This window comes from Tetrahymena thermophila, assembly GCF_000189635.1.
Source record: "Tetrahymena thermophila SB210 genomic scaffold scf_8254545, whole genome shotgun sequence".
Classification (NCBI taxonomy): domain Eukaryota; phylum Ciliophora; class Oligohymenophorea; order Hymenostomatida; family Tetrahymenidae; genus Tetrahymena; species Tetrahymena thermophila.
The window spans coordinates 87,349-107,238 of record NW_002476317.1 but is presented as its reverse complement, the minus strand read 5'-3'; the positions used below and the strand labels follow the sequence as shown (position 1 = coordinate 107,238).

General features: G+C 21.1%; 6 protein-coding genes across 6 annotated transcripts; 5 read left to right on the top strand and 1 right to left on the bottom strand. All coding sequences in view use genetic code 6, as the record gives it.

Annotated features, from left to right (window-relative positions):
* Positions 1-548: 548 nt before the first annotated feature.
* Positions 549-3,612, top strand: TTHERM_000147680 (transmembrane protein, putative; the record flags this gene model as incomplete). The annotated part of the gene is made up of 9 exons (XM_012798956.1): positions 549-582; positions 638-838; positions 885-1,092; positions 1,153-1,410; positions 1,463-1,749; positions 2,039-2,510; positions 2,571-2,795; positions 2,851-2,937; positions 3,498-3,612. 9 exons carry the CDS (start codon positions 549-551, stop codon positions 3,610-3,612), a joined length of 1,887 nt encoding a protein of 628 aa, XP_012654410.1.
* A 1,849-nt stretch (positions 3,613-5,461) lies between these two features.
* TTHERM_00147670 (hypothetical protein) lies at positions 5,462-6,892 on the top strand (the record flags this gene model as incomplete). Its single annotated transcript, XM_001021501.3, has 5 exons — positions 5,462-5,561; positions 5,615-5,728; positions 6,002-6,206; positions 6,264-6,518; positions 6,586-6,892. 5 exons carry the CDS (start codon positions 5,462-5,464, stop codon positions 6,890-6,892), a joined length of 981 nt encoding a protein of 326 aa, XP_001021501.3.
* Positions 6,893-7,766: 874 nt separating this feature from the next.
* TTHERM_000147669 (hypothetical protein) lies at positions 7,767-8,544 on the top strand (the record flags this gene model as incomplete). Its single annotated transcript, XM_012798955.1, has 3 exons — positions 7,767-8,105; positions 8,169-8,421; positions 8,516-8,544. 3 exons carry the CDS (start codon positions 7,767-7,769, stop codon positions 8,542-8,544), a joined length of 621 nt encoding a protein of 206 aa, XP_012654409.1.
* A 1,358-nt stretch (positions 8,545-9,902) lies between these two features.
* On the top strand, positions 9,903-13,782 carry TTHERM_00147660 (tetratricopeptide repeat protein; the record flags this gene model as incomplete). Its single annotated transcript, XM_001021500.2, has 11 exons — positions 9,903-10,042; positions 10,095-10,267; positions 10,321-10,512; positions 10,694-10,898; positions 10,952-11,221; positions 11,276-11,571; positions 11,631-12,105; positions 12,159-12,383; positions 12,438-12,795; positions 12,852-13,557; positions 13,626-13,782. The coding sequence occupies 11 exons, from the start codon at positions 9,903-9,905 to the stop codon at positions 13,691-13,693; spliced, it is 3,108 nt and encodes a 1,035-aa protein (XP_001021500.2). The 3' UTR covers positions 13,694-13,782.
* Positions 13,783-14,627: 845 nt separating this feature from the next.
* On the bottom strand, positions 14,628-15,203 carry TTHERM_000147659 (hypothetical protein; the record flags this gene model as incomplete). Its single annotated transcript, XM_012798954.1, has 1 exon — positions 14,628-15,203. The coding sequence occupies one exon, from the start codon at positions 15,201-15,203 to the stop codon at positions 14,628-14,630; it is 576 nt and encodes a 191-aa protein (XP_012654408.1).
* Positions 15,204-16,658: 1,455 nt separating this feature from the next.
* On the top strand, positions 16,659-19,638 carry TTHERM_000147658 (hypothetical protein; the record flags this gene model as incomplete). Its single annotated transcript, XM_012798953.1, has 2 exons — positions 16,659-18,748; positions 18,804-19,638. Exons 1-2 carry the CDS (start codon positions 16,800-16,802, stop codon positions 19,636-19,638), a joined length of 2,784 nt encoding a protein of 927 aa, XP_012654407.1. The 5' UTR covers positions 16,659-16,799.
* Between the last annotated feature and the right edge of the window lie 252 nt (positions 19,639-19,890).

Sequence of the window (19,890 nt, the reverse complement as noted above, 5' to 3'; positions counted from 1 at the left end):
ATTTTAATTATATTTTTATGTAATTTTGTTTTATTACTTATATTTTAATAAACAATAGTTAATAGCATGTTTGTATATATTAAAGTTACCTCAAAAGTTTATTTTAAGTAAAAAAGCTCTACTATTAATTAATTAATTTATTTAAAAAATATGGAAAAACGATCAGCTTTTGCTTTAAATTTCAAATAAAAAATATTAGAGCATACAACAAAAGCAAAAAAATAAAAAATATTTTGTTCAGAAAGATAGGTTAGGTTTTTAAAATTATTTTTACCTTTTTTATTTCCTTTAATAACTGGTATAGCTCTATAATCGTTTCTAATTGATTACTTCTACCTGAATAATGTGTAATAATAAAATGTATAATTTTATTAAAAGCTTAAAATATTTTTTACTTTAAATTTAGATAGGATAATTTAGTTTAGTATTTTGATTAGACTTACAGAAATTACATTACTGTTATAAACTAATCTTAACAAAAACAAACAATATCTTCTTTTTAACAAGCTACAACATAATAGCAGATCATATCCCTCTTTAATAAATATATGATACTAAATGTTGATAATTTTACAGAAATAAGTAACTTTTTACATTAATTTGAATGCCACTTTATTATTATTACTCTTATTAATAGTTGATTGGGACGATTTTAAGACAGATTAAAGCAGTTATTCTGATGGAAAGTATAATTTTCTAATAACTAGTGAATACGTTATTGATAATTACTGCAGTCTAATAGAGAGAAATTGCCCATAAAACTAAACTTAGTGTTAGGCAGAATTAGATAATTATCTTAGTGTTGATCTTGGGTCTGATTAATCAAATTTAATATATGGTAAATAAAACTATTTTTATGAATTCTATTTTAATTTTTTTTTTAGAATCAAGTTAATACTCTGCATGGTCATCTGCTTAGTAATTTAAATGGGAATAATTAACTGATGAATAAAAGAAGAAAATAATTCTTGTTAATTTTAGTGCCTCAATTAGCAAATCTTTTTTAGCTAATTTATTCTTGGTAGAAATAGAGGTATTTGCTTTTTATATTGCATTCGAGACAGATGGAATATTTTTATAAAATGAGTTTAAGTAATGAATGAGTTTAATTAATATAAATTTACTCCATTAAATATTTTTAACTAATAAAAGCATGAGATTGAATCAAATAGATTTAATAAATAATTCAGATTTTGGCGGCCCATTTAATTGTACAAAAAACGACTAAGGTGAGTATAGCTCCTATAAGTACTCTGATCCTTCCTAATTTAATGGGTTTTAGTATATGGATTAAGATGGAGAAAGTTGTGGCGGTTAATGTTCTTGTGAATATTTTAATGTGAAAAGACTTTTTCCTATTGATTGGAGGTGTCGACCATGGTTTCGGTCATCCTTTAAAGAATATGAAATGTAATTTGTAATTTAAAATAAGTCAAAAAATAAATTAAATAAATAAATTTAGAACTTTTTCTGAACCCTACTCTGACTTAAGTACTAATGCTTCAGATACAACAATTACTTATAAAATTACTGATAATATAAATGAGATGAATATAACTCAGGAGAAAGAGATGGCACCTATTGCAGTCCAGTCTATTGATTTAGATCTTAAATAAATAAAATAAAGGTTATCATCAAACAATAATTTTGAATTGGAATACTCTTACATAGTTTCACCTAAAACATTTGATTATGATGATAACTAAGGTTATTATTAGTTATTAGCAATGATTCATCCTCTTAATAATGGTAAATCAATTTTATTTTTCTTAAATAATTTTTATTTTAAAAAATAATTTTGTGAGTATTAGCTATGCAAATTGGTAATCATAGTTTTTTTTGTTACTGTCATTTTTTATAAATACAGCCTTTATATAATTAATATAAAAAAAAAAAAATAAAAAAGTTGATTTTTATTTCAAAACCTCATTTTAATTAAAAAATTTTTAAACTTTTGTGAATTTTTATGGTAGTTTTCTTTCAAAATAAAATCTTAAATTATATGTATCTAACATATTATTTTAAAATAAAAATATAGGTACTGTTTAAAATATAATTGATATTGAATTCTAAAATTCTACAAATAAATAAGAAGAGATAAATTAATATTTAAAGTAAGTTGACTTCATGCTTAATACAAAAATAAGAGAGTCTGGATGCAATCTAATTGCTTAGAATTAAGACATGTTTGAAATAATAATTAGAAATGGGTAAGAGTATTTAACTTACTTCTCTACTCTCAAAGTATGTTATGGGAATTTATATACATAAGAAAATTTAATTGTTGGATATCTAGCAAAAGCTATTTCTACTGAAGTCATATAAACCTAAGCAAATATAGTTACTCAAGCATTTAAACCAATGCAAAATGCTATAATAATTGCATATATAATATGTTTAATATTCAGTGCTATATTATTAAGCTTGCTTCTAGGATTATTACTCTAATACAATTTTGATAATCCTATAAATATACTAATTTCACTTCTGAATAAAGCTAAACCTAATGAGTATTTTTTTATTTCTATTTAAAAATATGTAATTAACTAATAAAATGTTTATTAAAACAGAATAAATTAATTTTCAGAGATGATAAGCTTAGGGAAAATCAAGACATAATAAGAACTAAAAAATTTAATATTTGCTATAAATTCAGTTATTACTTTTGTTGATTGCTAAATCTTATCTTTGTTAAGAGATTAAAAATAGATATAAGACGATGATCTCATTTAAATTTATCTTAAAGCACTTTAAAATTTTGAAATTTTAGAAAACATTACTGGGATTGGAATTTGGTAAATCTTTTTATTCATTTTGATTAAATAAATTAAATTTATTTCTTAAACATAGTTAAAATAATATTTCGAACATATATCGTGCATAAAAAAATTAATAAATGAGTATTGAATTCATGCAAAAAGCAAATTTAAATATGGAGTATTAATTAACAAAAATAAAATAAGGATAATTTTTATTGATTAAAGATATGTGCTTTAAAAAGGAATATAAAAATATCATAAAAATATATGCTTCTAGGAGTTTTTCACTTGCTAATTTACTTATAGAATATTGTAATAATTAAATACAAAATCCATTGAAAAATGATTTTAATTTTGATTACAGTTTTCGATAGGTTGATAGTTTTACAAATTTGAGTAAAAATTGTATTACTTAATCTCCTTTCAATGGATAGAATATTTCATAATTCTAATATCTCCCTTAATTTAATAATTAATAAATAAAAAGAGAGACATTTTATTCTATTAAATATTTTTATAAGAATTAAAAAATGGAATAAACAATTTGTTAAAATTAAAGTAGTCAAACATAATCTGATAATTTAATAGAGTATAAAAAAAATATTTTGGTTTAAGCTACTGATTTATTATGGGAGGCTTAGTAAACATTTAGTAATTTATCTGAAATATATTTTTAGAGTAAAGATATAGATGAATGCAGATTTTGTAATATAATAAGTATTTTAAACATAATATAAGCTAGTAAATTGATGAATAAGAATGGCTTTTTGATATAAGAGATGCTAAATAAATGTAAAAATCTAATAATCTACTATAAATAATTTTCATCTTTTAAAGAACACCCACTTTATGAAATTGTATGGAATAAATATTATTTGCAGAAAGCAATTTTAAATAGAGAATTTAATAAATTAGAGAAATCACTTAAATATTGTTTGAAATCTCTAGGACACTAATTTGTATTTGATTCATCATCATCATCATCATATTAAAAAATAATTAATTATGACTATTAAGATGTATATGAATCTTTGAAACTATTATTATAATTATTAGAAAAATGTAGTATAGCTTTAACACAAAGATAGTAAGAAATACTGCAATAGGATATAAATGATTTTAAGAATGCTTCTATTTAAAATTAAGGTATAATTTTATTTTTATTTTATTTATATTAATTATTTTTAATTAATTATCAAAAAGATTTTTTATACTTTGCTGAAGTTTTATTCAGAGATTAAAACAATTTAAAGAATAAAATTTGAAATACTTTAAAAGAAGATGGATAATAACCTTAATTTAATAATAAAATTAAATATGAAAATATTTTTATCAAATAGATATTCTAAAAATGAAAAAAGATGTTTCTTGTTAACCTTATCTTATTACATAGTGGAATTATATAAAATATAATGGACCACGATAAATAATAGTTAATCCATGTATTAAAATGTATGATAATTTATTTTTAAAGTTCAGAATTTATAAAAATCAATAATATTATAACTTAAAATTAAATAATTTTTTATTTTATATGAAATCCAAAAAACAAAAAAATGTTTATTTAGATTCTGCTATTAAATAAATTGAAAATAGAAAACAGGAATCTTTATTAAGATATTAAAAAACTTATCAAAAATTTGAAGTACTTTAAAAAAGGAGATATTAAGTTTTTTAAAAGATAAATAAATATAAAAATTTTTACATACTCATTAAATAAGTATACAAAGTAAAATAAATATATTGTGAAATTAAAAGAAGTTTATAAATAAGAAATTGATTTGTGTTTATTCTAAATTTAAAATAGAGTCTAAATATTAATTAAAAATTTAACTTAAAATATATAAATCCTCCCTCTATTAGTCAGTTACTAAAAATAGGAATTATTGTTAATTTGAAATGATTTTTTGATTTTTTTCACTTCTATTTCTTTCTATAATTTATGTTAATATACAATATTACCTACACAATAGCACTGAGAATTAAGCTTAGATTTATATAACTAAATTTTTTTCTTCCTCCAGAATTTTGAAAAATTATTATTATTATTTTTTCTCATAATATTTATAAAGTATTTTATTTGAAATTGTTTTGAGAAAATACTAAGATAAACTAATATATTTAACAATAATAGTTTTATTTTATGAATTGGTGTAAATAAAATAATCAATAAATTATAAAGGAAAAATTTCTTTTAATAATTACTAAATGAAGAAAATTAGTTAATAATTATCTTAAAAAAAAATCTTTTTTTTATTTATTTATGTTAAATTTTATATAGCACTTAGTAGAAATTATTGCTACGTAACAACAACAAGCTATTTAAATCAATTAACCAATTATATGTTCAAATAATTTATTTATTTTTAATTGCAGGTAAAAGTAGAAATAATAAGTTAGGCTGTATACATACATACACACTGTTGTAAAAATAGCTATGAATGGATTTTATAAAAAATATATTTAAAATGAGAAAATCTAAAGGCTAATTATTATTTTTATTCCATATCTAGCATCACTTACAATAGGAATATTGCTATATTCTTTATTGTTAGTTTTTTTTTATATCCTTCCGCTGTAAATACAAATTATTTTTTGGTAGAAATACATTATTAATATAAATTTTTAGATAAAATAATCTTTAGGATTTAATTCAAGAGAGATATTTATGGTTTTTATAAATACAAACAAATTTTTTAAAAATGGATGTGGCTTATTCTATGCAGAGAGAGGTTACTTAAGCTTAATTAGTTGGTAGTTTTCATAGTTAATTAGTATTTAATAATAGTTTTGAAGAGGAAGGTAAATATTAGATATATTAAAGATGTGATTTATTAATCTTTAAATTTTAAAAGTTAGCTGGACAAGTAAATCTACTGAGCCAGAGTTTGATCCTATTTCTCAAAAATAAAATTTTCTTTTAAATTCTACTTATGATTTATATGGATATTGCAATTTATGGTCTTAATGTAACCAGGATTAAAAATGTATATAGGATATAAGTTCCAGTGTTTTTTATAGCAATCAAAGTTCTAAAATGACTTACTGTAATATTATTTATTTAACCTTTTATAGTTATATTGATTAGCTCTATAAATAATAGAAAAAATATTAAAATAATAAATTATTTAAATTTAATTGAAATGAATAATATTTTTAATTATTATTCAAACTAGTTTGATATTATTTTTAAAAGAAATTTAAGTCTTAACTATTCATATAATTTATTATTTCATAAAAAGAAAAATTTTTAACTGAAGGATGGGCTAATCCGATGACTAATTAATGGAATGATTTGGATGAAGAATAAAAATAATACACAATTAAGACGTTATTTGCTTAATAAATTACAAAAGTATTCTAGGTCAATCAGCAAGATAATTTAATAAAATCTTGTAGATTCTATTTTAGTAGGGAGAAAGATGGAATTTTTAATAATATAATCACGTAAAAAAACTTATTTATAGATAGAATAATAATATATTGAAAATATATTTTTAAAAGTAATTTTTTATCTGTGAGTAATATAATAAACAACTCTAAATTTGGAGGACCATTTCAAAAATGCATCAAATAGCCTGACGGAAATTATTAGAAATATTCATTTACAAATCCATCTCAATTTGGAGGATTTTAATATATGACGTAGACTGGTGCAGTATGTGGAAATGCTACATCTCCATGCAGCTGCTAATATTATAATACTCCTAGACTTTTCCCTATTGAGTGGAGATGTAGACCTTGGTATCTTTAGGGAAAGTATTATCAAAAAATGTATCTTTCTCTTTTAAATTTTAAAATAATATTTATTAATTTGAATTTCTAGCTCAATTTCAGAACCTTACATAGATTTAACTCTGCAAACTGTATTTGCTACGCTTACTTATAAAATAGAATAATATGATTCTTTTACTGGAAAGAATTCAACTTATGCTATTCTTGGGATTGATTTTGATTTTAAGCAAATGCAGAATAAGTTTTACATTGAAAAATCTAATTCCGATAATAGCTCTCAATAAATAGATTAGTATGCATACTTAGTTGCACCAACAGTAAAAAATTTTGATACAGGAGTTGGTTTTTATACATAGCTAGTTTTAGCACATCCATTTTCTTCTAACAGTAAAATATGATTTATCATAAATAATTAAAGAATAAGAAATTATATTTTTTTTAAGTTTAAGTTTAGAACATCACAACTTTGGAATTTTAAAATTCTACCAACAGCCTTTAAGAAACAAATGACTTTCTAAATAAGACTTTCTTTTTAAATTAGACTGATTTACAATAAGATGGATGCAATAGTATTTTTTAAATGAATAAAAAGTATTAGCTGATAATTTCAAAGAATTAAACATAATATACTACGCTTTTTACACCTATTGAAATATGTTTTGGGGATTTTTACTCTTAATAAACCCTAACAGTAGGATATTTAGCAATGGCTTTTTCAGAAAAAAAATGGATTTAAGCTATTTAAGAAACTAAGGACAGCAACTAAATGTTGTTTTTTGAATTTTATATAATAATTAGCTGCTGCTTCGTTACTTCTGTAATAGTATATTTTTTATTGATAATTAAATTCTTGTAATACAATTATGAGATACCAATTGATATACTCAACTAATTTATACAATGTGCACAACCATTAAAGTAAATTAAATATTTTTCAAAATTTTAACTAAAAATGATTGTTTTTTTAGTATTTTAAAGTTTTACAAAATGATTGAAAATGGGTAAATAAAGACTTAAAAGGAATTAAAAAATTTGATAGAAGCTATATTTTAAGTTGTTGTTGGAGTCTAAAAAAGAATTTAAGACCAATCTCATGGATAAGAAGATATGTTCTCAGATGAAGCAATTAAATAATATTAAGCTGCTTTGAAAATATTTAAGACAATTTAGCATAATGATGGAGTAGGATTGTGGTAAATTATTTTATTATTAGTTCAATTAAATATTGTCTACAAATTTTAAAATAGTTTGAATAATATAGCTAGAATACTAATGATGTAAGGAAAATATGAAGATGCCTTAAAGTATATGCAAAAAGCAAATTTATTAAGTGAAAAGAAAATTACTGAATTGCATGTATAGTTTTCTGGTATTCAATTTTATGAATTTTTGAATCATATAGTTTAAATAAAATAAAGTAAATAATTCATGAATATCTATGCTGGTAGGAAATATTAATTAGCTAACATAATCTATAAATATTGCTAAAAGTAGCAATTGGAGTAATCAATTAAATTTTATGAGGTAAGCTTTCTCAATAATACTGATCATAATGGATTTATAAAAAACTATTAATAATAAAATAATCAAGAAACCCAATTTTCAAATTATGTAAGTTACATTTAAACATTTTTTTAAATTATTTAAATTTGATTTAATGTAAATATAACTTAGCTTTCTAGTGAACATAATGAGGAAAATAATAATAATTCATTAAACTTACACACTAGCTCAGCAATCCTAAAAAGATCCTATTTTTATTCAAACAAATTTTATTTAAAATAAAAACATGGGCACAATTATAATAAATTTAATAATTAAACTATAATTCAAACTTGTCAATTTTAAGAAAATAAAGCTCTTTTAACCTAAGCAATTGATTTATTGCAAGAAGCTTCTTTTGTTTATTAAGAATTTTATCTTAGAAGTAAATTTAAAACTTCATAAAAGAAAAGCTATATGATTTTACAATAAATATTATGTCTAATACTTATTATTAAATGTTAATTAATCTACAAAAGCAGAATCTAACCTATAAAAAGTTTATTGATAGAAATTAAACATTTGTTAAAAACTTTTGAAGATAATAAAATAGATTTACAAAAAATGCAGCTCTTTACAGTATTAAAGTAAAAATATTATAATATAAAAGGCTCTTATTACTATTTAAAGAAAGATTATTTGAAATCAGTTAGTTGTCATCTTAAATCATTGAATGTAATAAAAAAAAATTAAGTCTAGCATTTTTATGATACCAATGACTTTACAAATAGTCTTATTTAGCTTCAAAATATTATATCTATTGAGTAGATACCTTTAAATAATTAATAAATGATATTGATATAATAAGATATAATTTTTGTTTAAAAGAAATCTGATCTAAATTTTAATGGTAATTTTAAAAAAATATATTTTAAATTATTTATTTATTCTTTATTAACTATTTAATTAAAATAGATGAACTAAACTTTATGGAAATTTTTTTTTAGTATGAAGATATTTCAAGCACTTTTCACAAACACTGAAAATATAAAGCTTAAAATATATTACATTTATATTATTATGTTCTAAAATTAGTGATTAACCTTGAATTCAATATTTTAAAGATTTTGTAAATGTTAAAAGGAAAAAAGGTTAGTTTTTTTATAAATCTATTCAAAGATTTTTAATAATAAAAAAATGATGTGATAAAATAACTCTTTATTAAAAAATAATTGATTTATATATGGCTAATATATAAATTTTTTAAAGCTTTAAATTTACAATATTATTGCAATTCTCCAATAATTATTTCTCAAGTAGGAAATAAATATTATTTTATAAATTTAAAGAAAATTTAAAATCATAAAATAAAGGTTTCGAACCTGAAAAAACAAAAAAAATAAAAGATATTTAATCAGAGATTTAATCTAACATTTAATTTTTAGAGTTAAGCATTTTTTTTCATTCATTTTATATGTAAAAAAAATAAATTCAAGATTAAATGTTTGATAAAAAAGTTTAAATTTCTTCTACAAAAAATAAAATCTTTATTTAAATATTTCTAATTTTTTACTTCTATCAGGTTAAATAATTATCTCAACATAAATTACTTTAGTACGAGGAATTATTATGTAACATTATTTATTATAGAATTATCTTTTATAAGTATTTGATTAAAAATAAAAGAATAAATAACTTAGTATAAGATAAAAATTAGTTTATAAATATATTTAAAATTACTGAAAAAAACATTAGAAAAAATTATATTAAAATTTTGATAGAACTTTTAGAAATTATTTGATAACGAAAAAATAATCCATTTAAATTAATCAATCAATTAAATATTTTTATAATTAATTTTTTTTAATTTCAAAGTAAAAAGTAGAAATAATTATTTTAGGTATATTTATTTTTATTAATAAAACAATGAAAAATTATATTAAAAAACACATTTATAATGAGTAAAATTAAAGGCTGATAATTATTTTCATTCCATATATAGCATCACTCACAATAGGAATATTGCTATATTCACTATTATTAGTTTTTATTTACATTCTTCCGTTGTAAATACTAATTATTTTTATAAATATAAATTATATTCATAAATTTCAAAAGATAAAACAATCTTTAGGAATTGATATAAGAGAGGTATTTATGGTTTTTGTCAGTTCAAACTCGCGTTTTAAACACAGATGTATTTCATTCAATGCAAAAAGAAGTTTCTTAAGCCTAAGTAATAGGTAAATTTCATAGTTTATTGCTATTTAATAACACTTTTGAAGAGGAAGGTAATTTTTAGAGTAATTAAATATGCTATATAATGGTTTCTTAAATTTAAAAGTTAGTTGGTAAAGCAAATCTAATGAGCCAGAGTTTGATCCTATTTCTCAAAAATAGAATTTTCTTTTAAATTCTAGTTTGGATTAAGATGCATATTGCAATTTATGGTAATAATGCAATCAGGATTAGTAATGTATAAATGATATAGGCCCTTATGTTTTTTATAATAATTAAAGTTCTTATATGACTTATAGTAATCTAACTTATTATAATTCATTAATTATATTCTTTCTATTTAAAATTTTAGGAAATTAATACTATTTAAATTTATTTTAAATTGAAATCTTTATTTCACTTCTACAAGTTTAATTTTAATTTATCTAAAATAACTTGTAAACTTTTAGTAATTCATCTTATTTTCATTTTTTTAAAAGAAAGATTTTAAATTGGTGGATGGATGAGTCCGTTAACGAATTAATGGAATGACCTGAATATAGAATAAAAATAATACACAATTTAAACAATGTTTGCTCATTAAATTACAAAATCAATTTAAGTTAATCAGTAATATGATTTAATAAAATCTTTAAAATTCTACTATTGCAGGGAAAAAGATGGAATTTTCAATTCTTTAGTAAGGTAAACTTGTTAATAGTTATGACATTTATTTAAAAAATATTTATAATAAATAGTAATGTCTTATCTGTAAGTAGTATAATAAATAACTCTAAATTTGGAGGACCTTTTCAGCAATGCATCAAATAACCTGATGGGCATTATCAGAAATATTTATTTACAAATCCCTCTTAATTTGGAGGATTTTAATATATGACATAGAGTGGTGCAGTATGTGGAAACGCTACTGTTCCATGTAGTTGTTAATACTATAATACGCCAAGGCTTTTTCCTATAGAGTGGAGATGTAGACCTTGGTATATTATGGGAAAGTATTACCAAAAAATGTATTTATCTCTTCCTGAATTTAATATATTTATTTTTTTTATTTTAACTTCTAGTTCAATATCTCAACCCTACATAGATATAGTTTTACAAACCACACTTGCTACGCTTACTTATAAAATTGAAAAATATGACTCCCTTACTAAATAAAACTCAACTTATGCTATTTTTGGGATTGATTTTGATTTTAAGCCGCTGCAGAATAAGTTTTACATTGACAAATCTATTTCTGATAATAGCTCTCAATAAATAGATTAATATGCATATTTAGTTGCACCAACAATTAAAAATTTTGATACAGGAGTTGGTTATTATACATAGCTTGTTTTAGCACATCCTTTTTCTTCAAATAGTAAAATATAATTTATAAATAATTAAAACATGTTAATAAAGAAATTTTTTATTTTAAAGCTTAAATCTAGAATATCACAACTTTGGAATTTTAAAATTCTACAAATAGACTTGAAGAAACAAATGACTTTCTAAATAAGACTTTCTTTTTAAATTAGACCAATTTACAATAAGCTGGATGTGATAATATTTTTAAAATGAATGAAAAATATTAATTAATAATATCAAAGAATAAAACATTATATACTACGCTCTTTACGCCTATTAATATATGTTTTGGGGATTTTGAATCTTAACATACCCTAACTGTAGGATATTTAGCAATAGCTTTTTCAGAAAAAAAGTGGATTTAGGCTATTTAAGAAACAAAAGACAGCAATTAAAAATTATTTATATAATTTTATATAATAATTAGTTGTTGCTTTGCTACTACTGTATTAGTGTATTTTGCATTGACAATTAAATTTTTGAAATACAATTTTGAGATACCAATTAGTATACTAAACTAATTTATACAATGCGCATAGCCATTAAAGTAAATTAAATATTTTTCAAAATTTTAATTAAAAATGATTGTTTATTAATTAGTATTTTAAAGTTTTACAAAATGATTGAAAGCGGGCAAATAAAAACTTAAAAAGAATTAAAAAATTTGATAGAAGCTATATTTTAAGTTGTTGTTGGAGTCTAATAAAGAATACAAGATTAATATAATGGTTAAGAAGATAAATTTTCAGATCAAGAAATTAAATAATATAACGCTGCTATGAATGCTTTTAAGACAATTCAGCATTTTGATGGTGTAGGATTATGGTAAATATTTTTATTTTTCATTTAATTTTAAGCGGTTTTCAAATTATAAAATAGTTTGAATAATATAGCTAGAATACTAATGATGTAAGGTAAATATGAAGATGCTTTGAAGTATATGCAAAAAGCAAACTTGTTGAGTGAAAAAAAAATAAATGAATTACGTAAATAATATTTAGATATGGATTTTCATCAATTTTTGAGTTTAATTGTTTAAGTAAAATAAAATAAAAATTTAATAAGTATTTATGCAGGAAGGAAATTTTAATTAGCTAATATAATCTATAAATTTTGTTAAAAATAAAATATGGAATAATTTAAGATATTTTAAGATATCACTCATTTTATTGAAAAGAAGGAATTTACAAAAAACTTTGAATTACCAAGCTATCTGTAAAACTTGTACTCACTTAATGTAATTTTTAAAAATAAAATTTTTTAATTGTTAAATACTAATTATACATAAATTAGCTACTTAGTGAATCTAATAATGAAAGCGATAATAATTCTATTAATTTATCACCTTGCTAAGAACTTCTAAAAAGATCCAATTATTATTCAAATAAATTCTATATTAAATAAAAACATTAAAAAGATAACATTTAAACACCAGTTCAGATAGGATAATTACAAGATAGTAATATCCTTTTAACTTAGGCTATTGATTTGTTACAAGAAGCTTCTATTGTTTACAAAGAATGCTATTTTAACAGTAAATTTAGAACTCTAGATAAATCAAAATGTATGATTTTATATGAAGTATTATGTCTCTAGCTTATAACTAAATGCTAATTATTATAGAAAAAGAGAATTGCACCTATCAAATATTTGTTGAGTGAAATTAAAATTCTCTTAAAAAATTGTGAAGGCAATATAAAAAATTTGTAGCTGATTTAGTTCTATTCGGTATTAAAATAAAAATATTATAACTTAAAGGGCACTTATTACTATATTTTGAAAAATTATTTTAAATCTGTCAGGAGTCATCTTAAATCATTAGAAGTGTTATAAAAAAATGAATTTTATAATTTCTATGATACTAATGACTATTCAAATAGTCTTATTGAACTATAAAATATTATTTAATTAGAATAAATACCTTTAAATAGTTAGTAAATCACATTGATATAAGAAGATATAATTTTTCTAAAAGAGAAAGCTGGTCAAAACTTTAATAGTAATATTTTAAATATATTTTTTAATTTATTTACTTAATTAATTATTAATACTTAAATTATTAAACAGATGAACTTAATTTTATGGAAATTTTTTTTTAGTAAGAAGAAGATATTGCAAATAGTAATAAATGCTGAAAATAATAAATTTTAATAAGCTTTTTAGTTACTGTTAATTACAAAAAAATAATCCTTGCTTATTAGATTTATCTAAATCTATACTTTTTAATATTCAAATTAATAGTTATTAAACTTAATATTCTAACATAAAAAAATTAAAAATGTGTAAATTCGTTAAATTTTATGATATGTTTTTTTTGTTTTTGTTTAATATATATAAAATACTATTTATGTAAATATTGATTTTTATTGAAATATAATTCTTTTTCTTTTTAAGTTATTAATTGGAGATAAATGTTTGTTTTATTAATTAATAAAATTTTTAGTTATTATTAAGAGCTTATTAAATTTTTTACTCTGAATATTCCATTTTTATAAAATAATATAAAATAGAATGTTATTAAATCACAAATAAAATTTAATAAAAATATTAAATTATTTTAATTTTTAACAAACATTCCAAAGTATCGAAAAAAAAAATTAAAGTCAGAAATTATAAGTAAAATTTTTTTGAAATTTTAAATTAAAAAAACAAAATATTACTTACTGAATTACATAACATTAAACAATAAAGAAGGAATAAAATATAAATATCTTTAGTATTTATCAATCGGATTACAAATAATTATATACATTTAAGATATTTTTTTGATGGAATTTTAGGTTGACCAAAAGCTACCTTTTGATCAAAAACTATCAATTTTAAGTCAATTAATTCAACATGTTACAAAAGAAATTTAACATGAAGAGAACAAATTAATAAAAGACAATCTATTTTATGAAAGATTTTTGAACAAGTAGTTTAATGCAAAAAAATAGCTTAGTCTTAACTATTTGAAACCAAAATAAGATAAGAAATAGTTAGCAAGTAGTTAAGGTCCTGAAAAGCAAGATATAAACTAAATGCCAGAAGAGGTATTTGAAAATCATATTTAAGAAAATATCCTTAATGTCATTTAAAAAGCAGAGCAAGCTCTCTAAGAAATAAATGAAGGTCCTAAAAGTAAATTTTAAAAACCTGAAGTATCTCCTTACGAATAAAATTCTTAGATAAAAAAGCCTCCAATTAATAAAATTGGAGTAAAAACTTCAAAACCACTGCCAGCTCCATAAAATTAAGCTGAAAAACCTCAAGTAAAAAAGAATTATCAAAAGGTAATCCTTCATAAATAATCATAATTATAAACAACATACAACACATCCTTTTCAAATAAAGGTTCTACTTCTTCAAACAGATCAAATTCAAATACTAAAGCAAGCTTAAATGCTCCTACTTAATCTTCAATATAAAGATAAAATAGCTTAACAGCAAAAAATCAAACTTCTTTTACAAATCCTTTATTTAACCCTAAACAATAAAAAGAAGCTAGCAAGGATTCTTAATTAACTAAATAAATTCCTAATATCCCTAATCCTATGTAACAAAATCAGTAAAAAGTAAATTAAAATATAAAAAGGACAAGTATTGAAAGCTCTTAGCAATAAGAATAGCAAAAGTTTTTAAAATAAAATGAGCGATCTTTTACATCAGATTAATCTAATAGTATTAGTTCTTCGTAGGCTTCTACTTAAATATAAATTGATTAAAAAGATGAGCATAATAAGAAAAGCCTATAGTCTCATAACAGTTAAATATAAAACTAAGTATTGACTTAAGAAACTAAGAGCAATTAATTTAATACTTTTTAAGATGGATCAGATGTATTTTAATGTATGGATAAAAACAATTTATAAAGTTTCTATAATTCAAAAAAAAAACTTCTTCAATCTTAAAAGGAATATTAGCAGCAATCAAAATATTACAAATAAAAAGAATAAAAGTCAAGAGTAAAATTCTTAAATAAGTTAACCTCTCACTTTAGAGAAAGACATTTAGTCACTTAAGGGAAGTTAATTTAACTGGAACAAGTAAAAGCTTAAGAAAAAAGTTAAAGTTAGTAAAATAGTTAAAAAGGCAAAAAACCTGATAAATATAATGAGGGTTAGGAAGAAAATGGAGAAAGTGAATCTAATCCTTTTTACGAATACACTTTTTTGGGTAGTGAGCAACAAGATGGTCAAGAAAATAAAATCTTTGATTAAATTAAATAATTAAGTACAACTATGAGTGCTATTTAACAATATGCTAAAATAATACTTTAGAATATTGACTTAAGATCTGAGAATGAAGAAATTGTTTTTCTGAACTAAATCAAAAGTGATAAAGCAAACATGGAAAAAAATAAAGATTTACTTTTACTTTTTAGAGTATGGTATTTTATCAAGAATATTGAAAACAATTATGCAATATTTAGAAAAATCAACTCAGATACATAATTTCAAATTAACAAGTTGTCAAATTATTTAAAATAAAGCTATTTTTCTCAATTCTTAGGCTAAAATATGTAAAAAGATGAGTTAGATAGATCTAAATCAACAGAAAACGAAATTAAAATGATTCAATTTTAAGTTTAGGATAAAAATATAATTAGATACTTAGAATAACCTGTGATAAACAAAGCTGATCACTACTTAATATATGAACTTAATAAAATTACTATCAAAAATCTTATTTTTTAATTTATTGAAAAATATTTGATTTAAAATTTAGAATCTTCAATTTAGAGTGTCATAAACTAGCCTAAAATTAATTTCAAAAATCTATAATACAACTTAAAATTGATCAGAGCCATTAGTGGCATAGTTGATTATGAAGGCAAAATATTACCTTCCTTTTTCCTTACAGATTCTATTTAAAATTACTTTGAAGACAAATAAGAGTGATAACTTATTATTTTAATTTGTAAATTTATATTTCACATAACATTTCAAATAATTTATTTTTTCATAATAAATATCAAATACTTATTTGTACCAACATATACTTTATAACTAATGTTTAAACTATTAAAAAATATGAAAAATAAAGAAAGATTTAATTTAAATAGTATTTATAGATTATTTTGAATAATATAATCAAATTTCGACAAAATATTGTTAATTATTTTGTTTGTTTGGGAATCATATATTTTAATAATTCAAATTTATTCAAAAAATATACTGGAATTTATTGTAAAAATTATACAAGCAAACAAATATTTATTTTAAATTTAAAGATACACTAAAATAATCAAAAACTATACTGATGGACATCAGCGCTGTAACTTAAGAAAAACAAAAATAATATTCTAAAAGAGAATCTCCAAATAGGCATTTAGATGGAAATAGTTGTCCTGGTAAAGAAAATACTGATATTAATTAGTAAATTAAATAAACTTGCTTATAAAATAATGAAATTTAATAAAATGACAAGGCTAAGTAGCTGTAAGAAAAGCTTAAAATATTAAGAGAAAATAGATTATAAACTGAGGAATAAAAGTCTCGTAAGAATTGGGACAATGTTGATCCATAAATAATGAAAAAGATAGTGGATTTAGAAGATCACAAAAGATATATAAAGACTGAATAAAATGAAGTAAAGAATAATAAAAAATAAATCCTGTTTAAACAAAGACATTAGTTGATGGCAACAACAGATGTAATGTAATAAAAGGTAGAGATTATAATAGATAAAGAAAAAGATAAGCTTTTAAACGTTTTTGATGAATAGCTTAATTAAAGTCGTAAAATTAATACTCCTTCTAATTCATTTTATACAAACTCAAGAATAAACAGAAGCAACAGTTTAGATGCCTCTTAATATAGCTTTTATAGTAGTGCTTATATTCAAAATAATAAAAAAATAAATTCTTAAACTAATTAGACTCTTGACATTAGTGCTGCTTCTTAAGCAGGCTTATCAAACAATTAGTCATCAAATTAAATCAATATTAAGCTTGGAATTTCTTAAAACCAAGATATACAAAGTCAATAATAGTAATAATCTAGGCAAAACCATAGGAGTTTAAATGCACGTTTAAATACAAATCAAGACTAATAAGTTTCTTTCAATATCTCTCAAAAAAATTTAAAGATTGATGAGGCAGCATCAAATATTTGTTATAATAATGAAGTAAATAAAATTTAAGGAAAACAACAAAGATTGAAGTAATAGAGAGATATAAGCCCAAAATAATAAAATATACTAAACTTATAACAATTAACTCCTAGCACAATATCATAAAGAGATTAAAATTCATCTTTAAATGATACAAAAAAGTTAGAAGTTTCCTAATTTTACTAAAATAACAATTAATCAAGCAATAATAGTCAGACTTGCAGACCAAATATTTTTTAGGAGAGTTTGCTAACTTTGGTTAAAGCTAATTTACAATAATAAAAAAATAGCTTGCAAGTATCATAAAATAATTACAATTAAGAAGAATCTTAAGGGAATAGTTAACAGGTTAAAAGCTCAATTCATTTCTCTCATTTTATGTAGGAGAGTTTTGCAGTAAAGCAGCAATTAGAAAATACAGAAAATCATTCAAACTAAGGTTGCTAATCTGAAGAGTAAAAAACACTACCAAGAGGAATTAATTAGATTGTTAATTCTTATCAAGGACCTGCCTCTTTTTTAAACTAAAACAACTCTCTACTTATAAATTAACTGCCATAAGATTTTAACAATAAGCAAAAGTAAAACAGTATCCATAATAATAATACACTAGGCAGAAGATCTAAAAATCAAAGCAATTCAGATGCTCTTGATAATGAAGAGGCTTATTGGGGTACTGCTACAAATGGAACAACTATTTCTTTTAATGAAGATTAGCATCATTCAAAACAATCAGTAGAAAAGATAAACTTTACAACAATTTATAATAAATCTGATAACAGTATTCAAATAATAGATGAAAGAAAAAAATCAGATGGGAACTTAATGAAAATAATGGAAAAATCTATCTTAAAAGACAATCATAAAAATATAAATTATCTTTCGAATGCTGATAGCTATGACAACAGTGCCGATTCCTAATAACGTTACTAAGCAGATGCATTTATCAGTAATGAATTAAAAATATCACCATTCTAAAAAAGGAAAGTTAACCTATTAAATTAATCTTAAAGTATCACATCAAATAATTTAGTAATCACATGCTGCCCAAACTGCAATAAAACTTTACCATAGTATGAAGAGCTATATTATGATCAGTAAATATAACAAATATTTTTTTATTTTATTTAATTATATTAATTTTAAAACTAGGCTATCAAACAGCTAGAACAGTAATACTTAAAGTAGAGGATAAAGCAGCGAATTAAATGGTCATTTAAAAAATAATACATAACCTTTTAAAAATTTAAATACATTTGGGTCAATTAATGAAGTTCATTTTAAATCAAGTCTACTTAATGAAGACTCTAACGAAAAAATATCAAAAGGCGATAACAATTTTTTGCAATAATTAAGAGAAATGCAATAGAAATAAAGTTTAGGAGAAGAATAGCTCTTAAATTAAAAAAGAATATAGGAATTAGAATATACTATTGGATAATTATATAAGGAGATAGAAGTTAGGGATGATAATATAGCTTGGCTTAGAAAATAAAGAGCGATTGGCTCTGGATTTACCTAATAAATAAATAATAAAAAATCTGAATATAGCAAAAAAATAATATTGTGCTTAAAATCTTAGAATAGAAAATTAAAAAATAAAATTTAGCGTTTAGAAACTAGTAATAAATGCTTGATACAAGAAAATCTTTCTCAATAAGGTTTAATATAGGAATATGAATATTAATTAGATAATTTATTTGAATCGATATTTTAAAATGAAAAAGAATTAAAATAGCTTAAAAAATAATAAAAAAAGAGCTCAAAGGCATTTGAGAATATTATTGTTGCAGAAGATAAAGTCAATTAAAACTTCGAAGAATTTAAAGATAAATTAGAAAGAATTCTTGTTGGGTATTCAAATTAACTTGAATCATTAAACCAAAATGAATAATATTATAATCAAATTAGTAAAGAAAATGTAATTTTGAAATAAGAGAGAGATGAGCTCATGAAAATTATTGAAATGAATAGAAAGCAGTAGTGAATATATTTTAAAACTATTTTATATATAAATGTTTATATAAAATCTTTTTTTTTGAGGATTTATCTAAGTTTTCTTAATTTTTACATAATTCTTAACTTAATTAGTGTATGCTTTTAAATACTTAATACATTTTTAATGTAGTAAAATTTTTAGGTTTTATATTATTTGGAGCAATTTTTATTATTTATTTTTTTAAGCTTAATATTAAAGCTTTTTAGTATTATGAATTTTAGATATTTTTTTATTTTAAGA